At 41.4% G+C, this 21,111-nt stretch overlaps 1 protein-coding gene across 2 annotated transcripts in view; it reads right to left on the bottom strand.

Moving 5' to 3' along the window:
• Fez2 (fasciculation and elongation protein zeta 2) overlaps positions 1–20,064 on the bottom strand; it is a 39,133-nt gene extending 19,069 nt beyond the window's left edge. For both annotated transcript variants that reach the window (XM_090337157.1, XM_090337158.1), the window contains exons 1-5: positions 19,799–20,064; positions 14,253–14,361; positions 7,965–8,081; positions 5,788–5,929; positions 3,182–3,450 (exon numbers count right to left, since the gene is read on the bottom strand). In XM_090337157.1, coding sequence (XP_090193283.1) covers positions 3,182–3,450; positions 5,788–5,929; positions 7,965–8,081; positions 14,253–14,361; positions 19,799–20,052 — 891 coding nt within the window. In that variant the 5' untranslated portion in view covers positions 20,053–20,064. The remainder of the gene's footprint in view (positions 1–3,181; positions 3,451–5,787; positions 5,930–7,964; positions 8,082–14,252; positions 14,362–19,798) is intronic.
• Positions 20,065–21,111: the final 1,047 nt, after the last annotated feature.

Below are 21,111 nucleotides of genomic sequence, written 5' to 3'. Positions count from 1 at the left end.
CCAGACCTACTCATCCACCTTTCCCCTAAACCAAGAGCTGGAAAGGGCCCAGCCAGCGAGCTTTGAGAATCGTGAGGAGTGTGGCATAGCTGGGCCTCCCCTCTGAAGCCAGTTCCCTAGCAGCAACACCACTGTCTGGGTCCTCCTTGCTGGGATTCTTGCTACCAGACTTTACATCACCCATTCACCCTTTTGCTTATCTACTGTTTGAATTCCTGCTAAGAATTTAGGCTCCAAGAGGAGTCTAAGCCTTGTCTCTTTTGTTTGTCCTCCACTGTGATCACTACCAGGCATTAGGAAGGTATTCCACAAACTTCTGCTGAATGAATGAATACTGGTATATCCAATAGGTGACATTCCTGTTTTTTCTTTAAATTAAAACTCAAGCCAAGGTAACACCTTACTTTTATAGGACATTCAATATTGAATGTGGTCTCATATCAGAATGGCATTTTCTAATGCTCTAGATGGCAAGCCTAAATCACTTTTTCTTTTATCCGCAGCAAATGTTTGAGACAAAACACGTCAAAACTAACCCCTAAGAGTTTAACTTTACTTTCTACCCAACCAGACGCTCAGCACCACTAGACTGAAGAGAAGACACTAACAATTATGGTCAAGTACTGTACCAACTGTAAATTGATATATTTTTAATGAAATACTGAAGAAATGGAGGGAGAGGAACAGGGAAAAAACATGAGAAGGGGTATCAAGGCGAAGTAATGCACCTACTATCTGGCGAATGTAACTGTAACCCCTCTATATCTTACAATAAAAAAATTTTAAAGAAATATTGAAGAAAAATGGGAGGAAACTATTCCATTCTCAAGGAAAAGGTTTAAGTTTTACTATCTCAAAATTATCTGTAGTAGTTAGAAAGGAAAAGGATTGATATTAGAAAAACAGGCAACATAGGACATCTAAAAAGTAATTTTTTTAAGTTAGCATCCCTGTCGAAACCGCATGGGATATAAAATATCTGGGAACACACACCTCCAGAAATCTGTATTATCTAAACCATCATTCTATTGTAAAGTTTTTTCTGCATCACCTGCCACTATTTTCCAAAATCCAGGTTTCAAGCTGTTTGTATGACAGATGGGCTGGCTGTCCTCTGGCATTTTAAGTTAAAAATAGATACAGGAAACAAAGTATCAGAAGCTAAGCCATGCTATTACTGTCCTGATAAACATTTCTGACATAAACAGTAGATTAAGACTCAGAAAGCAACTTCACTAGTTTAAATATTGTGAAGAAAAGTACTTTTCTCTGACCGTAAGCCAAGATGCAAACAGCATCCCACACAGTCATGCCAAATCCATTTCTCAAATACAAACAGTATGTAAGGTTACACAAGCTAACCCTGTTTATTTGGGAATTACAAAAAGAAGGCTTTAAACTCTCTAGGGGTACATTTGTTTTCTTCAGCCAAGTGTTAACTCTAATAAATGGAGGATTTATATGTCATCCCAAACAGCAGATACGCAGAAATTACTGACAAGACTTGACTTTTTCACTAAGCGTTTTGTTTAGTCCTGAAAGTACAACAGGATAATTTAAAGGATAAATTCTTAACAATTTTAAATGTTAATGTAAAATACTGTCTTTGATCTTTTACAGTAAACTTTCCAGAACTGCATTTTCAAATACATATAAAAGGTATTATGGTTTTTTCACTGGACATGACTAAATAAATGCTTTTCTAACCAACACTACAATTTCTCAAAAATGAAATATAACTGAACATTTTTCCAGTCCTTATATAACCTCTGTCCTTTCTAACTCTATACAAATGGCCATTTCACCAAGAAAATAATAACTTGTTCATACATTTATAACACTATCATGAAATGAATGAAGAGTATGCTTTTCTTATATTTACTGTTTATCAGTTACCCAGCAACTCAAACTGTATTCTCTTTCCAGGGGTCCAGCAGCATCTGTCAACAAGATCTATTTCTCTGGTAAACATTTTTTTTTTCTTTTTTGTGCCAGTCCTGCAGCTCAGGGCCTGGGTGCTATTCCTGAGCTTTTACACTCAGGGCTAGTACTGTACACTTGCACTGCAGCTTTACTGCTGACTTTTTTGGTAATTACTTGGAGATAAGAATCTTACAGACTTTCCTGCCCTGGCTGGCTCTGAACCTTGATCCTGATATCTCAGCCTCCTGGGTAGCTAGGATTATAGGATCTCATGAGTCACTGGCATCCAGCCCTGGTAAGTATTCTTTAAAAAAAAAATCAAGACTTAATCAAAGAGAAAATTTATATTATTGTAAATCCCAATCGCCAATTTGTGATACATATCGTTATGTTACCAATTTAAAAGAAGTCTTCCCTATAAAGTGGACCACTTTGTCCAATCATTACACTGTAAAAATAAAACCAATCTTTTTCCATATGCAGTCAAGGTAGGAAAATATATATAAGGCCTCGACTTACACACATGAAGGAACCACATGATCATTAAGTATATGTATCTCACATCATTGATAGTTATTGTTCACAATGAAGTTTAATTGACTGAAATTAACAGGACCAGTCAACAAATGTGACACAGCATAAAATTAAACACCTTATATAAAGATTCAAAGTTCCAAACAGTCAACCTTGTTTTCAAATACTCTGGACTGCCAAATACTTGGCCAAAAGGTTGATATCACTCAACCGCTACTAACAGGAAGATATTAACTGAAACAAAACCCAGAATGAGACTTTCCCAGCCTTGCTGATAAACCAGGAGACAATGGTTAGAAATCACACTGAGCTTTTTAAGATCTTCACAATTCTGCTACTCCTAAATAGACCCCCTGTTCATTTTCTTATTGCACAATCTAACGTAGTAAACATAAATAAGAAAACAAAACCACCATCCAAATAGAAGTAATCACTATTAACATTTTGATATGGGGAAGAAACGATCACTTACTGAAGCCTCTTTCCTCAGGACATTCTTCCCTTCTAAACATTTAGGCCTGAATTATTTCAACAACCACTAAAAACATTGCCAAGAAACACCTTTCTGAAAAAACTAAGCATCATGTATCAGGTGGATTCCCTGTTGCGCTGTAGAGAGAGGCAAAGCTGGCACAGAGGTATGACCTGCCCAAGCTGGGCCTGGCCAGCTGTACAAGGACTGCCTGCTCCCGATCCTCCAGGCCTCGGATAGCACATCACTTACTGTGCCGGGCATGGGACTTCTCTCATTCTTCCCATTCTGAGAGCTGCCATTTTTGAGCTTCTTCTTCTTTTTGGCTGTTTCTTTGTGCTCTTTCTGTTTATTCTGCACTTCGATCAGGATGGAAATAAAGCTGTTTTTCACTTCCTTTTCAAACTCCAGTTCATCTCGCAGAGCCAACTGCTGCACCAGCTCCTCAGAGAACTCCTTGATGGCTGTCTCAATTTCCTCCAGGAGTTCATTTAGTTCCGAGACCGAGAGTCTTTTCACTCCTGTGACCAGAACCAAAGTACAACATATACTAAGACAAAAAGCACAGCAAAAAGCAAAAAGCATATTCTTAACAATTAGAACCCTAAACCTTCTGGTGAGCAGGTGTGAGTCATAGGTAAGTGGATAAGGTCATGTCTCCCGCTGGTTGCTATGGATGAAAAGAAGGACTAGCTGGTGGAACACTGAGAAAGGGTGGGGACAGGGAAAAGAACAAATGCCTAACACAGAGGGAAGTGTAGAAACTACTAGCTGACAGGTAGTGAGCACAGCACAGGGTTCTGAGACACTTCTGAAGACAGGAGTCATAGATGGAATTAAACTAAATACATGTTCCAGCACATATGTCCCAATTTGGAGATCTTGTTGGAGATCAAAAGGCTGGAGAAGAACAGTACTTCCTGAACCTCATTTGTTTTTATTTTTGTTTTTTTTTTGTTTTTTTGTTTTTCTCAGCATTCCTCCTCACAGAAGAGGTAAGACAATGCTGAAGCCCTAACCACCCACCCCCACCACCAGATTACCACATGACTACATGACCTGGAGATAAGTCTTTGGGGGATAAAGGGTAAGTACAGGGAGGGATGAGGGCATTTGAGCTCTGAGGCCAGCCTCAACAAAACAAGTTGAGACCCTATTTGAAAAATGAGCCTTAGATCCCGGTTATAGAAGAGGCAGGAGACTCAACATCCCATGCAAAAACCATGAGATCCTGTCTGAAAAACAAGTGAAGCAAAAATGGCTGTAGGGCATGACTCCACTGGTAAAACTCCTGCCTAGTCAGCAAAAGGCCACAAGTTTAAATTCTAGTTCTGCTTTAATTTAAAAAAAAAAATCTTTCAAGAAGCAATTAAATGAAATCAATGGCACCCTAATCTAATAGGAAAACATCCTTAGAAAGTGGGAACAGGATGGAGGAGCCCAAGAAAACCACGAGCAGACCTCTGGCGAGCAACGGAGAGGCTCACCCAGAACCAAACCCATTGACACCTTGATCTTATACTCCAACACTGTAAGAATATCCACTTCTCCCTCCATCCCGGGTCAAGTCACCCTGCCTGTGCTATGGTCACGGCAGCCCTAGCAAACCAGTACATACTTTTGTGTCTTGTTGGCTATCAGGATTATGTCTTAGAATCATGCTACAGTCACACTAAATCCCTATCTAGAGTGAGTGGCATGGTCAAATCAGACCAGCCAAAGGAATTCAGTTTGTCAAACAGGTCAGGTGTGGAATGAACCATCATATTCTAGCCATGCCATAAATATGAACACAGATAGCAACACGGAAGGAACAAATGACCTTTTCTCAGGGCCAAGCTGCCCTGTGGCAGTGACTACAGCTCAACCTCCAGCCTTCAGAATGTGCTCAGGCTGGTGATGCTTATTGAGAAACATTTCATGCCAGGCAACTGTACAGTTTCCATAGTCTATTATTTTCACATAAAAACATTCAAGCATAATTTTCATTCACTAAATTCTTCCTGTGGTGCCAGGGATTGAACTCAGGTCCTTGTATGTGCTAGACAAGTGCTATACCAGTGAACCAAGTCCTAATCTATTTGTTTTTCTTGAGGTAAGATTTCACTAGCTTTTCTTAGGCTGGCCTCCAACTCCTTACACTTCTTTCAGAGTAACTAGGATTACAGGTTTGTTCCCCACACCCAAACCCAAAGTCTTCACTGAAAACAACTCTATTTTATAAAGAGAGGAATTGTTTTCAATAAATATGTATTGAATATCTTGTTTATTGTAAACTATGCTGTGTATTCTCAATAATTCAAGTTGAAGTAATAACTCCTAGCACTTCAGAATATACCAGTATTTGAAGACAGAGTATTTACAAGGGTGCCGAATTAAAATGAAGTATAAGGCTGGTCACAAATCCAATGTGACTAGTATTCTCAGAAGACAGAAAATTTGGACACAGATACATTGTAGAAAGAATGTCACATGAAGACAACAAAATTGAACTCTGGGCCTTGTACATACTAGACAAGTGTTATACCAGTGAACCCAAGCCTCAATCCATTTGTTTATTTTTTTCCAAGAGGAGAGGGGGCCTGGAAGAAAGCAAACCAGCTGACAACTTAATGTTCAGCTTCTAGCAGCCAGAATTAATAGAAAGTGAATTTTAGCTGCCCAGTCTGAGGTACTTCCTTACAGAAGTCCAGCAAACTGATACAAGATACGAAGGGAAATGCAACACAGATCCTAAGCGACAATACCAACGGCACTGAGTTCTGTACAATCAGAGGGCTGAGAAAGAGCACACAGCCAACCCCGAGACAACCAAAGCTTTGTGCAGATAGAGTACGGTTACAGGGAAGGTCTCTTACTCTCTTCATAACTGCTTGTACTAGACCTCTTAAGAGTCTGAATCTCCTGGGAAAGCATTGAAAGGTGGTCTGATTGTGAAGGGGTCTCATCATCTTCTGGGTCCGGGGATTCCTGCATCATTTCTTCAATTTCTTCAATAACCTTGAGAAACAGATACACCATCATTAACCAAACATGCAGAAGGAAAGATCTATCTGCAATACAGTACTCATGAGGCTATTCCAGTGAAAGTGTATTAAATCTTTTATTTACCAACAATGTTTGAGAGTAGGTGTTCTGAATTAAGAAAATTTGTTGACTCTAAGAGTGAGGGATCATGGCTTATCAAAGGAAATTTCCAAGACACTAAACACAAAACTAAATGTGATGTCAAACACATATCCTGGTTTACTGTATCATGAGATGATATGACACTGAATCAATTTATTCCCAACATGCCTGAGCCACATCATAAAGTTAGTTAAAAAGAAGATAAGAGAAAATTTGCTATCATTTATCATCTACAAGTACTTAATCTTGGGCTATTTTATAAAAAAATGTGACATAAAATTTAGAAAATACAATGGTATAAAATACATGTACATAATGCAAGAAGTTGGCTATCTGGCAGCAACATTTGCCCTTAGCAAGAGAAGAAAAAAAGGAATTTCTTATGTTAATGAGGGAAAGCACAAAGAGGAAAAATGCTTTAAGAAGCAGGAAGGCTGCAGAACTCCGTCTGCCTTTCATTTAAACAATGATCTGCACTTAGAAACACTGCTGCTCATACCTTACCACTGGGTCCTGTTCCAGATTCTAAATGTAGAGGAGGAAACAGAACTCAGCAGAACTTGAACGTTAAGCCAAAAAGGTACTCAGTGCTTCAAGAAAAGAATTTAAGGAGTGAAGACAAAAATTACTGCTGAAAATACAATTAAATGATGGTGTTAAAAAAAAATCATGAGTGTTTTCATATGCTTTGTGTGTCAGCCAGCATTCTAGGTAGCACTAGTGTCGAACACTGAAAGCTGTTCTGAAGAAGGTGGCATTATGCTAAATAAGAACATTTCCCCAAGTAGGTATTATAAAGTTATAAAATATTCAAGGAGGCTATCAAATGTGTTTTTCTGAATCTTAAGATCAAGGATAGCTAGTGAGATTGAGGCAGTGAATACTCGGGGTTACTTTTTTCTCTTCAATATCATGCTTTACCTAAAAAAAATAAAATAAAACATGAGCTGAGTGTGGTAGCTCACACCTGTAATCCTAGCTACTCAGAAGGCTGAGATCTGAGGATCGTGGTTCAAAGCCAGCCCGGGCACTAAAGTATGTGAGATTCTTATCTCCAATTAACCACAGTGGCACTGTGGCTCAAAGGGTAAGGTAGTAACCTTGAGCTGAAGAGCTCAGGGACCATGCCCCAGCCCAGAGTTCAAGTCCCATGACTGATGAATAATTAATTAATTAATTGATTGATTAAATATTTCAGAACCAATACTACTTTGCTTTCTAAGCCTGATGCTCCCTCCTAGCCTATAACAATGAAACCACAAATACGACTAAAGAGCACCAAAATGGTATTTTTAATGTACATTTTCAGTGTGTTCCTTCCAAGTTTGCCATGAAGTATCTCCTTACTGACCTCCTCTTCCCAGCTAAAAATAGTACGTGACAGATCTGCAGGCTAAGTAGGCATGGAACATTTTATTCAGGAAGAAGTTCTGATGTCCCATTTGGACAATACGAGAGGTAAGAGGACTAATTGGGTAGAACACTCACTTTTTTCTGGCATATGTAACAGGTCCTTCTAATGTGTACTAGTGATTGTAAAACACAGTTTTATCACAGTTAATCTGTTTCTACATGGATATGATAGTTTGTTCCTGCTTAGATAAATCTTAACACACATAGGAAATTCATAAGAACCTTTTATTTTGTCTTAAGCAACAATCCTCCTTCGAAATTTGCTGGACTTGTTAACAATGTCTAAACTAAAATTCTTCCCAATCACAAGATCTCATTCTGTTCAGATGATACACTTTTCGTTCTTCAATGAAAGAGTTAACTGGTAAGTCTGTTTAGCTACATAGTCTGAGACATGCAAGTGAATTCTGCACAAGCATCATTTACTGGCACTGTGAGAAATGGCTTTCAGCTCTGGCCTCCACTTTTGTTGTGTGGCTGAACTCCTCCATACCTGGTCTGCAGTAAACAGGGGTTCCTCGTTCACACAGGAGACGATGATCGAATGCATATCCAACTGTTCTCTCAGCTCCTCCTCATCTGAGGTGTCAAAGAGCAAACCTTCACTTATCTGAAAGCAAACAGACCCAAGATTGAAAGCAAAACACTCAGACTAAAGCCAAGTTAGCATCTCCAGGTAGCAGGTGGTGAGGAAAGCCTGGGCTAAGAGTTCTCTCTTGAAAAGGGAGAAGTCACTAGTTGCCCTGGACCAGATAGTGTGGGCCCTGTTTTATACAGACCCAAGCAGCAATGAGAGCTGTGTAGACAAACAGATGCTAAGATGCTACATATATCCCTTAGTTTGATATAGATTCATACTCACTGTTTTCCAGAAGAAATAACTGTAGTGCTAGAAGAGGAGCAGGATAGAAGAGGCGACAATGATCAAGGTATACTACGCTCATAATGTGACTTGTAGAACATGGCAGATTTGTACTCGGTACAAATGCTTAACATCTAAACAGTGTAAAAATTTAAAAAGAGTTCTATAGGAGCTAAAACCTATATAGAAAAATAAAACAGTACTCATTAGCAAGAAAACAGAGTGACAGAGTGAATAGATATAAGAAAAAGAAGTCTGGAAATGAATATTACCTAGTTAATAAACTAGTATAGGTTAAAATCTACCAAAACAAAGTAAAGTACTTGTGAGTTTCTTTTCTTTTCTTTTCTTTTTTTTTTTTTTTTGGTGGGTCATGGAGCTTGAACTTGGCCTGGGTGCTATCCCTGAGCTCTTTCTTCAGCTCAAAACTACCATCCTACTGCTGGGCCTGGGCAATGTCCCTGAGCTCTTCAGCTCAAGGCTACTGCCCTATTCTCAAGCCAAGCCCCACTTCCCGTTTTCTAGAACTTAATTGGAGATAAGAGTTTCAGGCCCTTTTGAGCCTAGGCTGGCTTTGAACCTTGATCCTCAGATCTCAGCCTCCTGAGTAGCTAGGGTTATAGGCGTGAGCCACCAGGCCATCTCTTGTGAGCTACTTTCTAATATTCAGAAGGAAAGACAAGTGCTCCCTGGAAGACAGGATCTGTTCAAAAGAGTCACACTTAGTCTTTCCAGATAACCATTTCATCTCTAGTTTCCGTAAGTATCTTTACACCTAATGATGCTAGAAAGATTCCAGTCTCCTCACCAGCACTGTGCAGTGTGCCCTAGAGCCGGCGGTATACACCACATCAAAAGATGCCCTTGACTTCCAGCTCCCCTGTGATTACACAACCCTGCAGACACTGGGCAAGTCTGCAAGAGGAGAAGGACACTGCTACGCACTCCTGCAGTCCCTTCCCTGCCAGACTGCCATTTGTTAGCCCTGGCTCTTTACCAAACACCACAGCTCCTGGGAAGCAGACTTCTTCATAGCTAATCTGTTCAAATTCTAGAAACATCTTCCTCATTACCTCTTCCTGTCAACACTGCTAAAACTGACAGGCTGTTGCCATACCTGCAGTATGACACCATATCTAGCTGATGTTCTTTCATCCTGGTTAGAATTTAGTACCAGTACTAACTTAAAACATGGGAAAATTTCAGCAAATTAAATTATCTATCCAATAGTCATTCATCGATCATGACATGAATATTTTGATGATCAACAGAACCAGAATTAGAACTTTACTCTCTGGAAAAATTAGCACACCCTGAGTTTTTGAAAAACAAATGAGCCAGAGGACATATTAGAAGAAATCATGTCATTCTATTACATTTTATATCATTAAAATAATACACTGTTGGGGGCCGGGAGTTTGGCCTAGTGGTAGATTGCTTGCCTAGCATGCATGAAGACCCAGGTTCGATTCCTCCATACCACATGCATAGAAAAAAAGCTGGAAGTGGTCCTGAGGCCCAAGTGGTAGAGCTCTAGCCTTGAGAAAGTCCAAGGACAGGGCTCAGGCTCTGAGCTCAAGCCCAGGACTGGCAAAAAAATAAAATAAATAAAATAAAATATTAAAAAAATAATAATAATACACTGTTTACATATATTATAGATTGTACAAATTTAATCCCAAAATTTAAAGCCTAAAAAGTGAAAAATACTTTCAAAATCTGCAACTTTTGGAGTAGCACCAGGAAATTCCACATGTGATATCAAGAAATGGGTTGTACTCAAACACAGGTGCACTAAAAACAATACGTACAACCTCTATCAGGCCATGTATATAAAAGCAACAGACTTAAGTTCAGTTCTACCTCCAATGTTTGTCATAAACATGCAAATATTTAAAAATACAAAATGACCCCACTTCTAGTCCCAAAGCATTTCGGATAAGAGATACTCAACCTAACATATAGGTATATTTATTGTGTTTTGCCTAACTGAAATACTTTTTTCTGGGAAATAATTTGATTGACTAGTTCAAAGGACATAACTACAGTTGCGAAAACGAGTTGGATATAGTTTAGGTTCCCACGGCCTCCCAAGGTCCTGAAATGGATGCATCCTAAGTTTTAAGGGAAAACCTGGAGCCCAGAGCATAAGAAACCTGCAGGGGAGAAGGGTGACATGCTGAGTTTCTATAAGTAGACAGGAACGGTGACACAACACTACAGGTCCCTGCTGTAGCACTCAAATGGCACTCTTCCACATTCTCTCTCAAAATCTTACTCTATCTTCTGCACACTCATCCCACAGAAGGCCAAGCCATGGCTTTTGACATGGAGGGTATCAGAAAATGGCAGGGGGATGGGGAGAGAGAAAGAGCATTCAGAGGAATAGAGCTATCACATCAGAAGGATCTAAATCAAATGTCATTTGAATTCTCACTAGCAACAATAGATGCAAGAAAACAATCAATTTATAATTTTCATGTTCAAATGAATTAGATCCTGGAATCTAATAACCAGCTAACTTAACAACTAGGTAGGCGCTAAAGAGAAAGTCATTTTCAGACATGCAAATACTCAAGGAATTTACCTCTTCTCCATGCATTCTCAGAAAGAATCCAGCAGGACAATGAACAAGGAAAACACAAAGTCTAACAGGAGATAAAATGAAAGGAATTCTTGTTGTTCGTTTTTGGTTTTTTTGTTTGTTTGTGGTTTTTTTCCCAAGGAAAGCTTCAGGTTTAAAAGAGGTGCAGAACACAGTGGTAATAGTAAACTCTTAAGACAGTCGGGAGCCGGTGACTCACACTTGGAATCAGGAGGCTGAGATCTGAGGATTACAGTTCAAAGTCAGCCCAGGCAGGAAAGTCCATGAGACTTACCTCCAATTACCGTGTGGCTCAAAGTGGCAGAGTGCGAGCCTAGACGCCCTAAGTGCAAAAGCTCAGGGAGACTACTCAGTTCCTGAGTTCAAGCCCCATGACATACACACACACACACACACACACACACACACACACCACAAACTCTTAAAATAAATTTCCATGGCAACAGAAATAATGACCCCAGATCTTTCCTGAGAGGAAGCCAAGGCCATTTCCCACAGAGAGGGCATGTGCGAAGGGCTGGAATCTCTTCTGGGCTTTGAACACTAACCTTGGCTGTCATGAGGATTATTTTACTCTCCCACTAGGCATCAATATGAATTCTTTGTGTCAAACACCCATCCCTCCTCTCCATGCCAGGGATAGATGCAGAGCTGGTGGCACTATTCCCTCATATAAAACTACAGATACATCACGGGAAAAAAAATGGGTCCGATAAGGATCTGGAACATGTCAGTGTCCTTAATCCACAAAAGAGACATTAAATTTAGAAATGTGCATTTTAATTTTCAAAGAAAGAAAAAAAATTTTAATGTAGTCTAGTAAACTATGAGATACCTAACATTTGCTTCAACTTAATACAATTACAATATATCTCTTTTCCCATCATCAAGAAAGGATTTCTATACACACCCTGCTTTACAACAGAGATAAAATAAAGAATGCTTCTCATATATGGAAAGAATAAAACCCCCAAAAGATAATGATAACTCTTCCAAGGTTAAAAACTTTTAAAACTTCTTTATCATCTAATAGGGAAACTTGGATAATTTTTATATAATCCTTTTTACCCATTTATTCTTTGAGAACTCAATGAATGCTATAATCCTTTCTGAGATATAGTTCTATTTCATTCTACTCATCAATATAATAGTCACATCACGTCAGAATAAATATGAATGATTGACTGACAGACAGATCAGAGAACTGCTTGTCTATTTTAATCTGAGTTTTCCACATAAAGTTTTCCATCAGTACTAGCACTAAACACTAAGACTTTACAATCATAAGCAAGGCTACAGTATTACTCTTGCATTGAAATCAACATTCAAAGGGCAGGGAGATGGGAGACACTTCCCAAGACACAATCAAACAATACAAGATTTACATTTTATTCAGTGGAACTGAACTAGAGTGCCCCATTCATGCAGCTAATGTGCTTTTCTCTGAAACTATAAAAGGAACCCTTTTATACTTATTTGTAATATGTCAAACAAATAAAAAGTACTCATGGATAGACCACGGTGAATTCAGCACCATTTTCAACGTAAGAAAAAAATCTTAAAAAGACTTTTATCTCTGACTGTAAAGATAAAATCATTCACTCAACAAATAAACTCAGTATAGACCATGATCCAGGTACAGTGGTAATTAATAAAAAAGATAACAAAGGTATTTGCTAGGAAGCCAGCATCTAATGGACAAATCAGAAAACATGATTAATATGAGAACACAGTAATTATTCTACATAGTCATAGACAAAAGGTTGTGGGAACTCTCTCCCATGAGACAACAGGGCTATCACATTGCAAGCCCTTCTGCAGCTTCCATGTCCAAAAATGCCATCATTTCCCAGGCAAAAGAGTTCCTTGTCCTTCTGTGCAAGGATTTAGGCCAATGCTTTGTGGCCATCTGGCAGAGATGATGTAGGTGGAGACGCCCCCCACAAGGGAGAGGCTGGATTAAGTGTTCTTTACAGCGCCTTCCAATTCTGAAATTGCACAATTCCATAAGATCAGCAAGCTAAATGGTTATAGGAAGCTAGAGAGAGAGGGCCTGGGGAAAAGGAAGGGGTGGAGGGGGGAACGAGAACTGAGCAAAGCCCCAAATGACAGCTATGAAGACAAGCAAATGTGCGCCAGGTAAATGTGCAAAGCTTAACGGGGTCAGTATCTGGAACCAACAGTGAAGACTCCACATCTCCAGTGATACTGGAGAACATAACCAGCATTCTAGATATTACTACAAAATGGAAGCAGCAGGCTTCTCGGAGGCACATATTTAAGAAAGTCATCTTCATAAAACATTAGCAACATTATTTAAGATACTAACAGCTCAGCTGGGCTGCTCATGTCTGTAATCCTAACTACTCGGGAGGCTGAGACCTGAGGATTACGATTCAAAGCCAACTGGGGTACTAAAGTCCATGAGAGTCTTTTTTTTTTTTTTTTGGCTTTTGTTTCTTTATCCTGGAGGTCCTTACATTTAGTGTCATACAAAGTCCATGAGATTCTTATCTTCAATTATCCACCAGAAAATCGGATGTGGTGTTGTGGCTCCAATGGGTAGATCAGTAACCTTGAGCTGAAGAGCTCAGGGATAGCACCCAGACCCAGAGTTCAAGCCCCACAACCAAAAATAACAACAAAAAAAGATACTAACAGCCTTACTACATTATACTCTCAGTAACCACAAATTAACTTTGGTGAAATATGGAATATTCCAGAAGATTTGTCATGAGCGTACAGTGCTATTTGACAAAGAACTTAGTCTGGCCCTAAAACTTATATAGTTTGGCTACATTCCCTATCTGCGTTAAACAAATTGAATACTGAGATTTTCCACTTCAAGTCAATCCCTTCATTTTTCTGGCTCCCAAGCCATCCGATCACTGTGTCCCCACTTCTTATTCAAGGCATCTTCCCTTGACAGTATGAGAACAGGCACGGGTACCTTGTGCTGAAGAAGTGATCCAAGAACACATTAAAATGTTAAGCAAGGAAACTTCTCTTAATGCTTCCCCAATATGCGCAGGAATCTACAATCTTCTGACATGTCATATCTAGCAAGTCATTAAGTTCAACAAGAAGGTATACCCTTAACAAATTAATCAAAGGCTAGGACCACAACTGTGTGTTCTCGGCATATTAAAATTATAAAGGCAATAAGAGATCCTTGGTGTTCACCAATCTCCATGAGGATGAAGACAATGCCAGCAATGTGCCAGCTACATAATCAAAATGGCAAGATCTGGTTCGATGAATATATGCTATAAATTATCAGCATCAGTTATGTAGAAACTATGGGCTGAACTTACCCCTTTTTCTGAGAGGTTCAAAGTAAGCAAATGCAAGGTCCTGGTATGGGATGACTTCCAATCTACAGGCATTACATTTCCATAATTGTCTGTCAGGGCATTCCAAATCCTTAAAAAAAGAAGAAAACTACAATGAGTATCTGTAACATCAAATGTCAAAACAAAAAGTACAAGCACATCACTTCTTAGGGGAAAAAAAGATCAACAAAGCAGTCCCTTAAATAAGACTAAAAATATTATATGAAGAAAATTCCATTGCCGGGAGTTTGGCCTAGTGATAGAGTGCTTGCACATGCACTAAGACCTGCATTTGATTCCTTGGTACCACATATATCAAAAAATCCAAAAGTAGTGCTGTGGCTTGAATGGTAGAGCTCTAGCTTTGAAGAAAACTCAAGGAGAGTGCTCAGGCCCTGAGTTCAAGCCCCAGAACTGGCAAAAAAAAAAAAAAAAAGATTCCATAACTAAAAATTTTCTGAAGATCATACATCTGGGCTAACAAGAAATCCTGAGGGAAAGTGACGAGCCCAAAAGTGTTATCAGTCAGTAACACTTTCATCAAGTTATATGCCCAATGACATTCACCAAAACAATTTACATAGATTAACTCATTTAATCCCTAAAAAATGCATCAGAAGTGGGAAATATTAGTGTCCCCATTTTACAGATCAGAAAACAGAGGCATGTAGAATGACTGTTTTTTTCCTTCAGTACCTTCCAAACACAGGGAACGCATTGTTTGGAGAAAAGATTGAATGTGAGAACAGAATTTAGTATCAAATTTGTAATATAACAGGCTAAGAATAAGCCAGGAAAGAGATTTCACACAAAATGCACGTACATTATATCCAATGCAGTTACTGTACCCTATTATCAAAGAGCACCTTGAAGAGGTGTTAGGGTGAAATGAAAAAGGCATTTGAGACAGGAGTCAAGAAATGTACTCTCATTGATATTCTCTGTCATACAATGAATCTCTTTGGTAAAGTTCCTTAACCTCTGTGAGTATCAGATGCCCTACTATATGACAAGCAGGTATTCTCTGCAGCTCCACTACTCAAAGCATTAATTTGAAGGAGCTGCATTGAGTCAAGTCTCCAGCCACATCAGACATATCAAACTCCTAATTCATTACTGAAATTCAACTTTCCGTACCAAAGGAATAATCAGCACAGTAAACCATGATGTTTCATGAAAAAAGGTTCAAAAATTAAAGATAAAATGATATCAGAGTAAGTAAAAAGCACTATACATTTTCTTATTGACTAGGAAAATATACAAAACCACATTATTTAAAATCCTACCAGCATCATCTGGTATTTCCTTGTAAGTCATTAAATAACTTGGGAAGCCTTTTGACAACATGTGTAATGAACTAGGATATACAAAAAAAGAAAATCCTATTGTGGGCATAAATATAAGAATGCAAATTTGGGGGCCGGGAGTTTGGCCTAGTGGTAGAGTGCTTGCTCAGTAAGCATGAAGACCTTGGTTCAATTCCTTGGTACCGCCTATATAGAAAAAGCCACAAGTGGTGCTGTGCCTCAAGTAGCAGAGAACTAGCCTTCAGAAAGCAAAGGACAATGCTCAGGCATTGTTCAAGCCCCAGGACTGGCAAAAAAAAAAAAGAAAAGAAAAGAAAAGAATGAAAATCTAAAAATGAAGGTGCAACATATTTGATCCAATGGACAGGGATTTGGTGCTAAAGAGCAGAAGCAGTAAACCACAGCTATCAAAACTATAATATCCTAGAGTTCATTTCATTTAGTCTCATCCTATGTGACCATATGCATAGCTTTTGAGGTATTGTGATCCTCTGTTAGGAGAATCCTAGATGTGTACTAATTATTACAAATGAGGGAAACCATTGAGCCTAAGTTCCTTTGGGTCTGGCTTACTTCACTTAATATGATTTTTTCCCAGTCTTTCCATTTCCTTATAAATGGGGTGATTCTTTTCTCTTTTTTCCCCTTATGATTAATCTCATGTGGTTTCTGTATCTGACTTTGTTACCTGGTATACTGTATATATGTTTGTTTATTTGAAATAGAAAAGGGAAGGGGGAAAACAAGATGATTAGGAGGGCCTGGGGGAGGGAAAAGGGGACAAAAACATGAGAAGGGGTATCAATGTTTGAGAAGTAATGGACCTACTACCTGACAAATGTAACTGTAACCCCTCTATACATTATCCCGACAATAAAAATAAATTTAAAAAAATATATAATATCCCAAAGAATGTTTGGCTGCAAGGGATGGCAGACATAGGAAGTTTTAGCAAACCAGGGTTGGAGGCTTGGAGGGGTGGCTCAGTAGAGCTCTAGCCAATGAGCAAAAGCAGTGGCAAGTATCCAACAGAAGTAGCGAAGTGAGGGAGGGAGGAAAGGAGAAAGGGAACGGGAAAGGGAAGAAACCCTAGCTACTAAGGAAGCTGAGATCTGAGGATTTCCATTCAAAGACAATCCAGGCAGAAAAGTCCCCAAGGGGCTCCTTTATTTCCAATTAACCACTCAAAAACCAGAAGTAGCATGTCGCTCAAAGTGGTAGGAGTGCTAGCCTTGAGCAAAAGCGCTCAGGACAACGCCCAGACTCTGAGTTCAAGCCCCATGACTGACAAAAAGAAAAAGAAAAAAAAAAGAAAAGAAAATCAAGTTTTACTTAGATAATTTCTCATATGCATGGTTCATTCCTATTCTCCTGTATGGAATTTGATCTCCTCTAATACCAGTGAGCTGGAATTAGAGGCAATATCTCTGGATTGCTACTTGCTGAGGGTGGAGGGGGTGGGTGGGAACACAACTTCAAATACTGAGTAATTGGAGATACGTGTGCCCCTGGTCAAGGACCAGGGAAACACATTCTGGCCAGTATGGATAGTTCTCAGTTTGGGAGTTTTCTTCTCTGTCGGATCCTCCTTAAGTGAGGCTATCAGATAAGAATAGTGGAACAGAACATTATCACCTGTAAGAATGAGTGTGGATGAGCTTGATCCTCCCAGAAAGAGGACGATTAATAATCCCCTATCTCTCCCAATGTCATAACAACTGTAGTTAGGGGGACACAGGCCAGTTTTAGTGAAAGATTTCTAGAATTCTCTAGTCAAGACATATGAACTGACTTCCTCCTTATCAGAAAGTATTAGCACCGGCCATAAACAATGGGCAGAACAGCACTTTTCAAGGTCAAAGTCCTGCCATCATTGAATCTTGCACAAAACCCTTTTAACTAGCTAAGTACAATCCACATAAACCAAAAGGAAAACTGCAACTCACAAAAGCCAAATAAAGTACTCTAAATAAAAGAAATCTCAACTCTCACTAGCCAAAAGACACTGGATCGATTCTATCAAAGCGCGATGATCAAATCTACTTACTTGAAAAAGAATGACAGTAGGGACCAGCCCCAATTCATGGATAGATACAAATCTATCCATGCATCCCCAAATCACCAGTATTCCACCTACTAGAAACTATTATCAAGACCAATAAAACATTCTCAACTTTACAACTAAAGACTTAAGCAAAAAGTCAAGTAGCCCGGCACCAGTGAGTGGCTCCTGCTTATAATCCTAGCTACATAAGTGGTTAAGATCTGAGGATTACCCATTCAAAGCCAACTGGGGCAGAAAGTCCCTGTGGGACTCTTCATTTTCAATTAACCACTTAAAAACCAGAGGTAGTGCTGTAGCTCAAGTGGTAGAATGCTAGCCTTGAACACAAAGAGGCTCAGGGACAGGGCCTAGGCCCTCAGTTCAAGCCCCACCTCCGACAAAAAAAAAAAAAGTCCAGATAAAGCAAAGTAATTAAGAGCCCTGAAGTATCTATCTACAAGCCTCTTCTCTATTTTAAGTAAATTACTTTTAGAAACATAATTTAAATCCAGAATATGCCCTAAGTCTTAAATTATACCCGATATGTAAATCTATAACTATATGAAATTATCTTTTTTTTTTTTTGCCCAGAACTCAGGGCCTGGGCACTGTCCTTGGACACTTTTTGCTCAAGGCTGTGGCTCTGCCACTTGAGCCACAGCACCACTTCTGACTTCGTCTGTGTATATGGTACTAGGGCTTCATGCATGCTAAGCGAGCACTCTACCAACCAAAATTATCTTTTCTTTAGCAATAGCTTTCAAACAATATCATAATTTGCTCCTGAATACATGTTTGCCTTTGTACTTAAAAAAAAAAATCTGTACTCATAAACATTTCCCTCTTCTACACCTAGGCTGGATCTACACCTAGGGTCCAGAGCTACACAGGAATCGAAAAAGGAGCAAGTTGATAGTCCACACCCCCCCAAAAAAAAACCATACATAATCTCCAACACCCTCTTTTCAAGCTCTGTTCCTTATCTCCTGATAATTACCCTAATGTACAGAGGAAAGGAAAAGAGCAAACTGGGAGCCCATTTCTGCGCCCATGGATCCTTTCAACACTCAAAAGTATTCTTCCTCCCAGTCTCTCTTGGGTACTGCGGAAAGCCATCTTAACGGTCTCCTTGGCAATTACGCATTCATTTCACCTTCAGCCTCTCCTGGGGTTCCTCTCTACCCACAAATACAACTTCGCTCAAGCTTCCTGGCTCTTCTTTTCCTTTGACCACGAGAAACTACGTACAGCAGAATTCAACCAAATCATAACTTGGCCTCCAGGTAGTTAAATGAAGTGCTTACAAAAGCACTGCCCCTTTTCTGGTCCAGTTGGTATAAGTCTCCCCCTACCCCCACCCCCCGTGTGCCTCCAACGTTGAAGCTGACCACTTGGGTGATTCTGATATCACCATTCCTTTACGCATCGGCTTCTGGGGCACACTAGGAGATCCTTGCCTCTAATAACCAAGAGCTCTTCGTGTCTGCCTCCGTGGAGGCCCATCCTCCACCGGGGGTCTGGGGTGGCCCCAGCAGAGTCCTGTGGCAGGGTCCTGGCCTCGCACCCCCTGGTCCGGAGCCTCTGCACCAGACCCTCGCCTCCCACATCACCCATTCATGCAGCTGGATGGGATTTTGCAAGCATCTTTCTATAAAGTCCTCCCTGGCTCCCCCCTCCCCCCTCCACCCCTAACCCACCCTCTAAATCTTCCACGTCAGAAACAAATATCTCTTCAAGCCTTGATCCACACCCATGCAAACACGTGTTTACAGGCCCCGTCCCCTCCTCCTCCTCGCGCCCTATTTGAGCGGGGCCATGTCAGTCACTGGGCATTCCCAATGCGAAGCGGCGCTGGCGCTCCGCGGGCGCTTCGATCGAGACCCGAGAGGACTGAATGAGCCGACCCCCGCGGGCCCGGCTCCACCGGAGACTCCGGGGAAACCGAGTCAGGGCCTGGACGGGGCGGGGCCGGGGGTCTACACCCGCCCCTCCATCGCGCGCCGGGACCCCGAGCCCAGGCCGGGCGGGACGAGGAGGGGCCGTGCGCCCGCGGAGGCGGAAGGAGGGCGCGGGGCGGAGCCTGAAGGGAGCCCCGCCTGGCTGCGGGACCGGACGCCGGGGCGGGGACCGGGGGCCCGGGCTGCTCCCGCCCGCTCCCCGCCGGGCCCCGCACTCACTCGTCCCCCTGCAGAAGGCTGCGCTCCGTAATGGGCCGCACGGCCGTCCTCGGGGGCTCGGCGCCCGGACCTGAGGGACGGAAGCACAGGCTCAGCTTCTCCTCCAGGCTGCAGGCCAGCGCCAGGAAGCCATCGCCGCCCCCGCCCGGCCCGGCCCCAGCCTCGGGGCTCGCGTTACAGTTCTCCTGATCCAGGAGGCTCCCGGCCGGTTCCTGGAACTCATAGAAATCCTGCCAGTCCCCGTCCGCCGCCATCGCGCCGGGTGCCGCCGCGCACCCCGCCCCGCAGGCCGCCCCGCCCCGCCCCTGCGTCGGCCCGCCCCGTCTCGGCCACGCCCCCGAGCCCGCCTCGCCCAGGCCACGCCTCCGGACCCGCCCAGCGCGAGGCCACGCCTCCTGCTCCTTCCCGAAGTTCTCCATGGGCAGAGCACCTGGGTGACACCCCCCTCACCCCACCCCTCCACCCCCACACCCACAGGAAGGAACTTAACTGTATTGAGTCACTTCCTATATTTTTCTAGGATTGAGGAATCACTTTCTTCTTCCCTGCTAAGACTTCCTAAAACTTGAGGCCTAGAATCAGATTATCCCTGAAGGTATTTGTCCCAGGGCCACTTTCTTCCTGTAACCAACTCATGTAACCACCACAGTTACTGGGAGATGTTGAGGTGGCACGTAAATGCCACGAATATTTTACATCTCACAGATGGCAGACCGTGGGGCACAGGCCAAGATGAATAATTACATGAGATAATATTCGCAAAGCACTTAGAATTTCGCCATGTGTATACTGCTACGTAACTGGTGGGTGGACGCACCCTACAAGGGCTTACAATGTAGACAGTGAGAGAACATCAATAGGAAATCCTCTCTGCTCTGCATCTCTCACATTATTGGTATTTTACCACAATAAAATTGTCGTGAAGAAAATAAATATTATAAGGAAGTGTGGGTTGTGGAAGGCATAAGTGCTCAGGAGTTGACAGAAATACTCTTTTGGCCTTGTGGATATTTGGCACGAAGGTGGTAGCTGGTAGAGAATTTACCAAGACAGGAGAACAGGAGACACAAAGGTTTATTAGGGCACTGGTACAAGAGAGACAAGGAAATCAGGTAGAGGCAGGGCAGCATGAAGAGTCAGAAGCTTCATGATTAAGCTTCTGATTGGCTGTTTCATTTTGAAGAACCTGCTGATGGGCTGTCTCTTTTCTTGCACCATGATTTAAATGTCACATTGAGTAGAAAAGGCTTGAGTGCTGTCCCATTCCACTTGGGCCTTGGGATTTCTCTGTCCACCTTGTCACCTTAAAAAGG

The sequence above is a fragment of the Megascapheus bottae genome, chromosome 7, assembly GCF_031878675.1.
Source record: "Megascapheus bottae isolate mThoBot1 chromosome 7, mThoBot2.hap1, whole genome shotgun sequence".
Lineage (NCBI taxonomy): Eukaryota > Metazoa > Chordata > Mammalia > Rodentia > Geomyidae > Megascapheus > Megascapheus bottae.
This window is presented reverse-complemented; position numbering and strand designations above follow the sequence as displayed.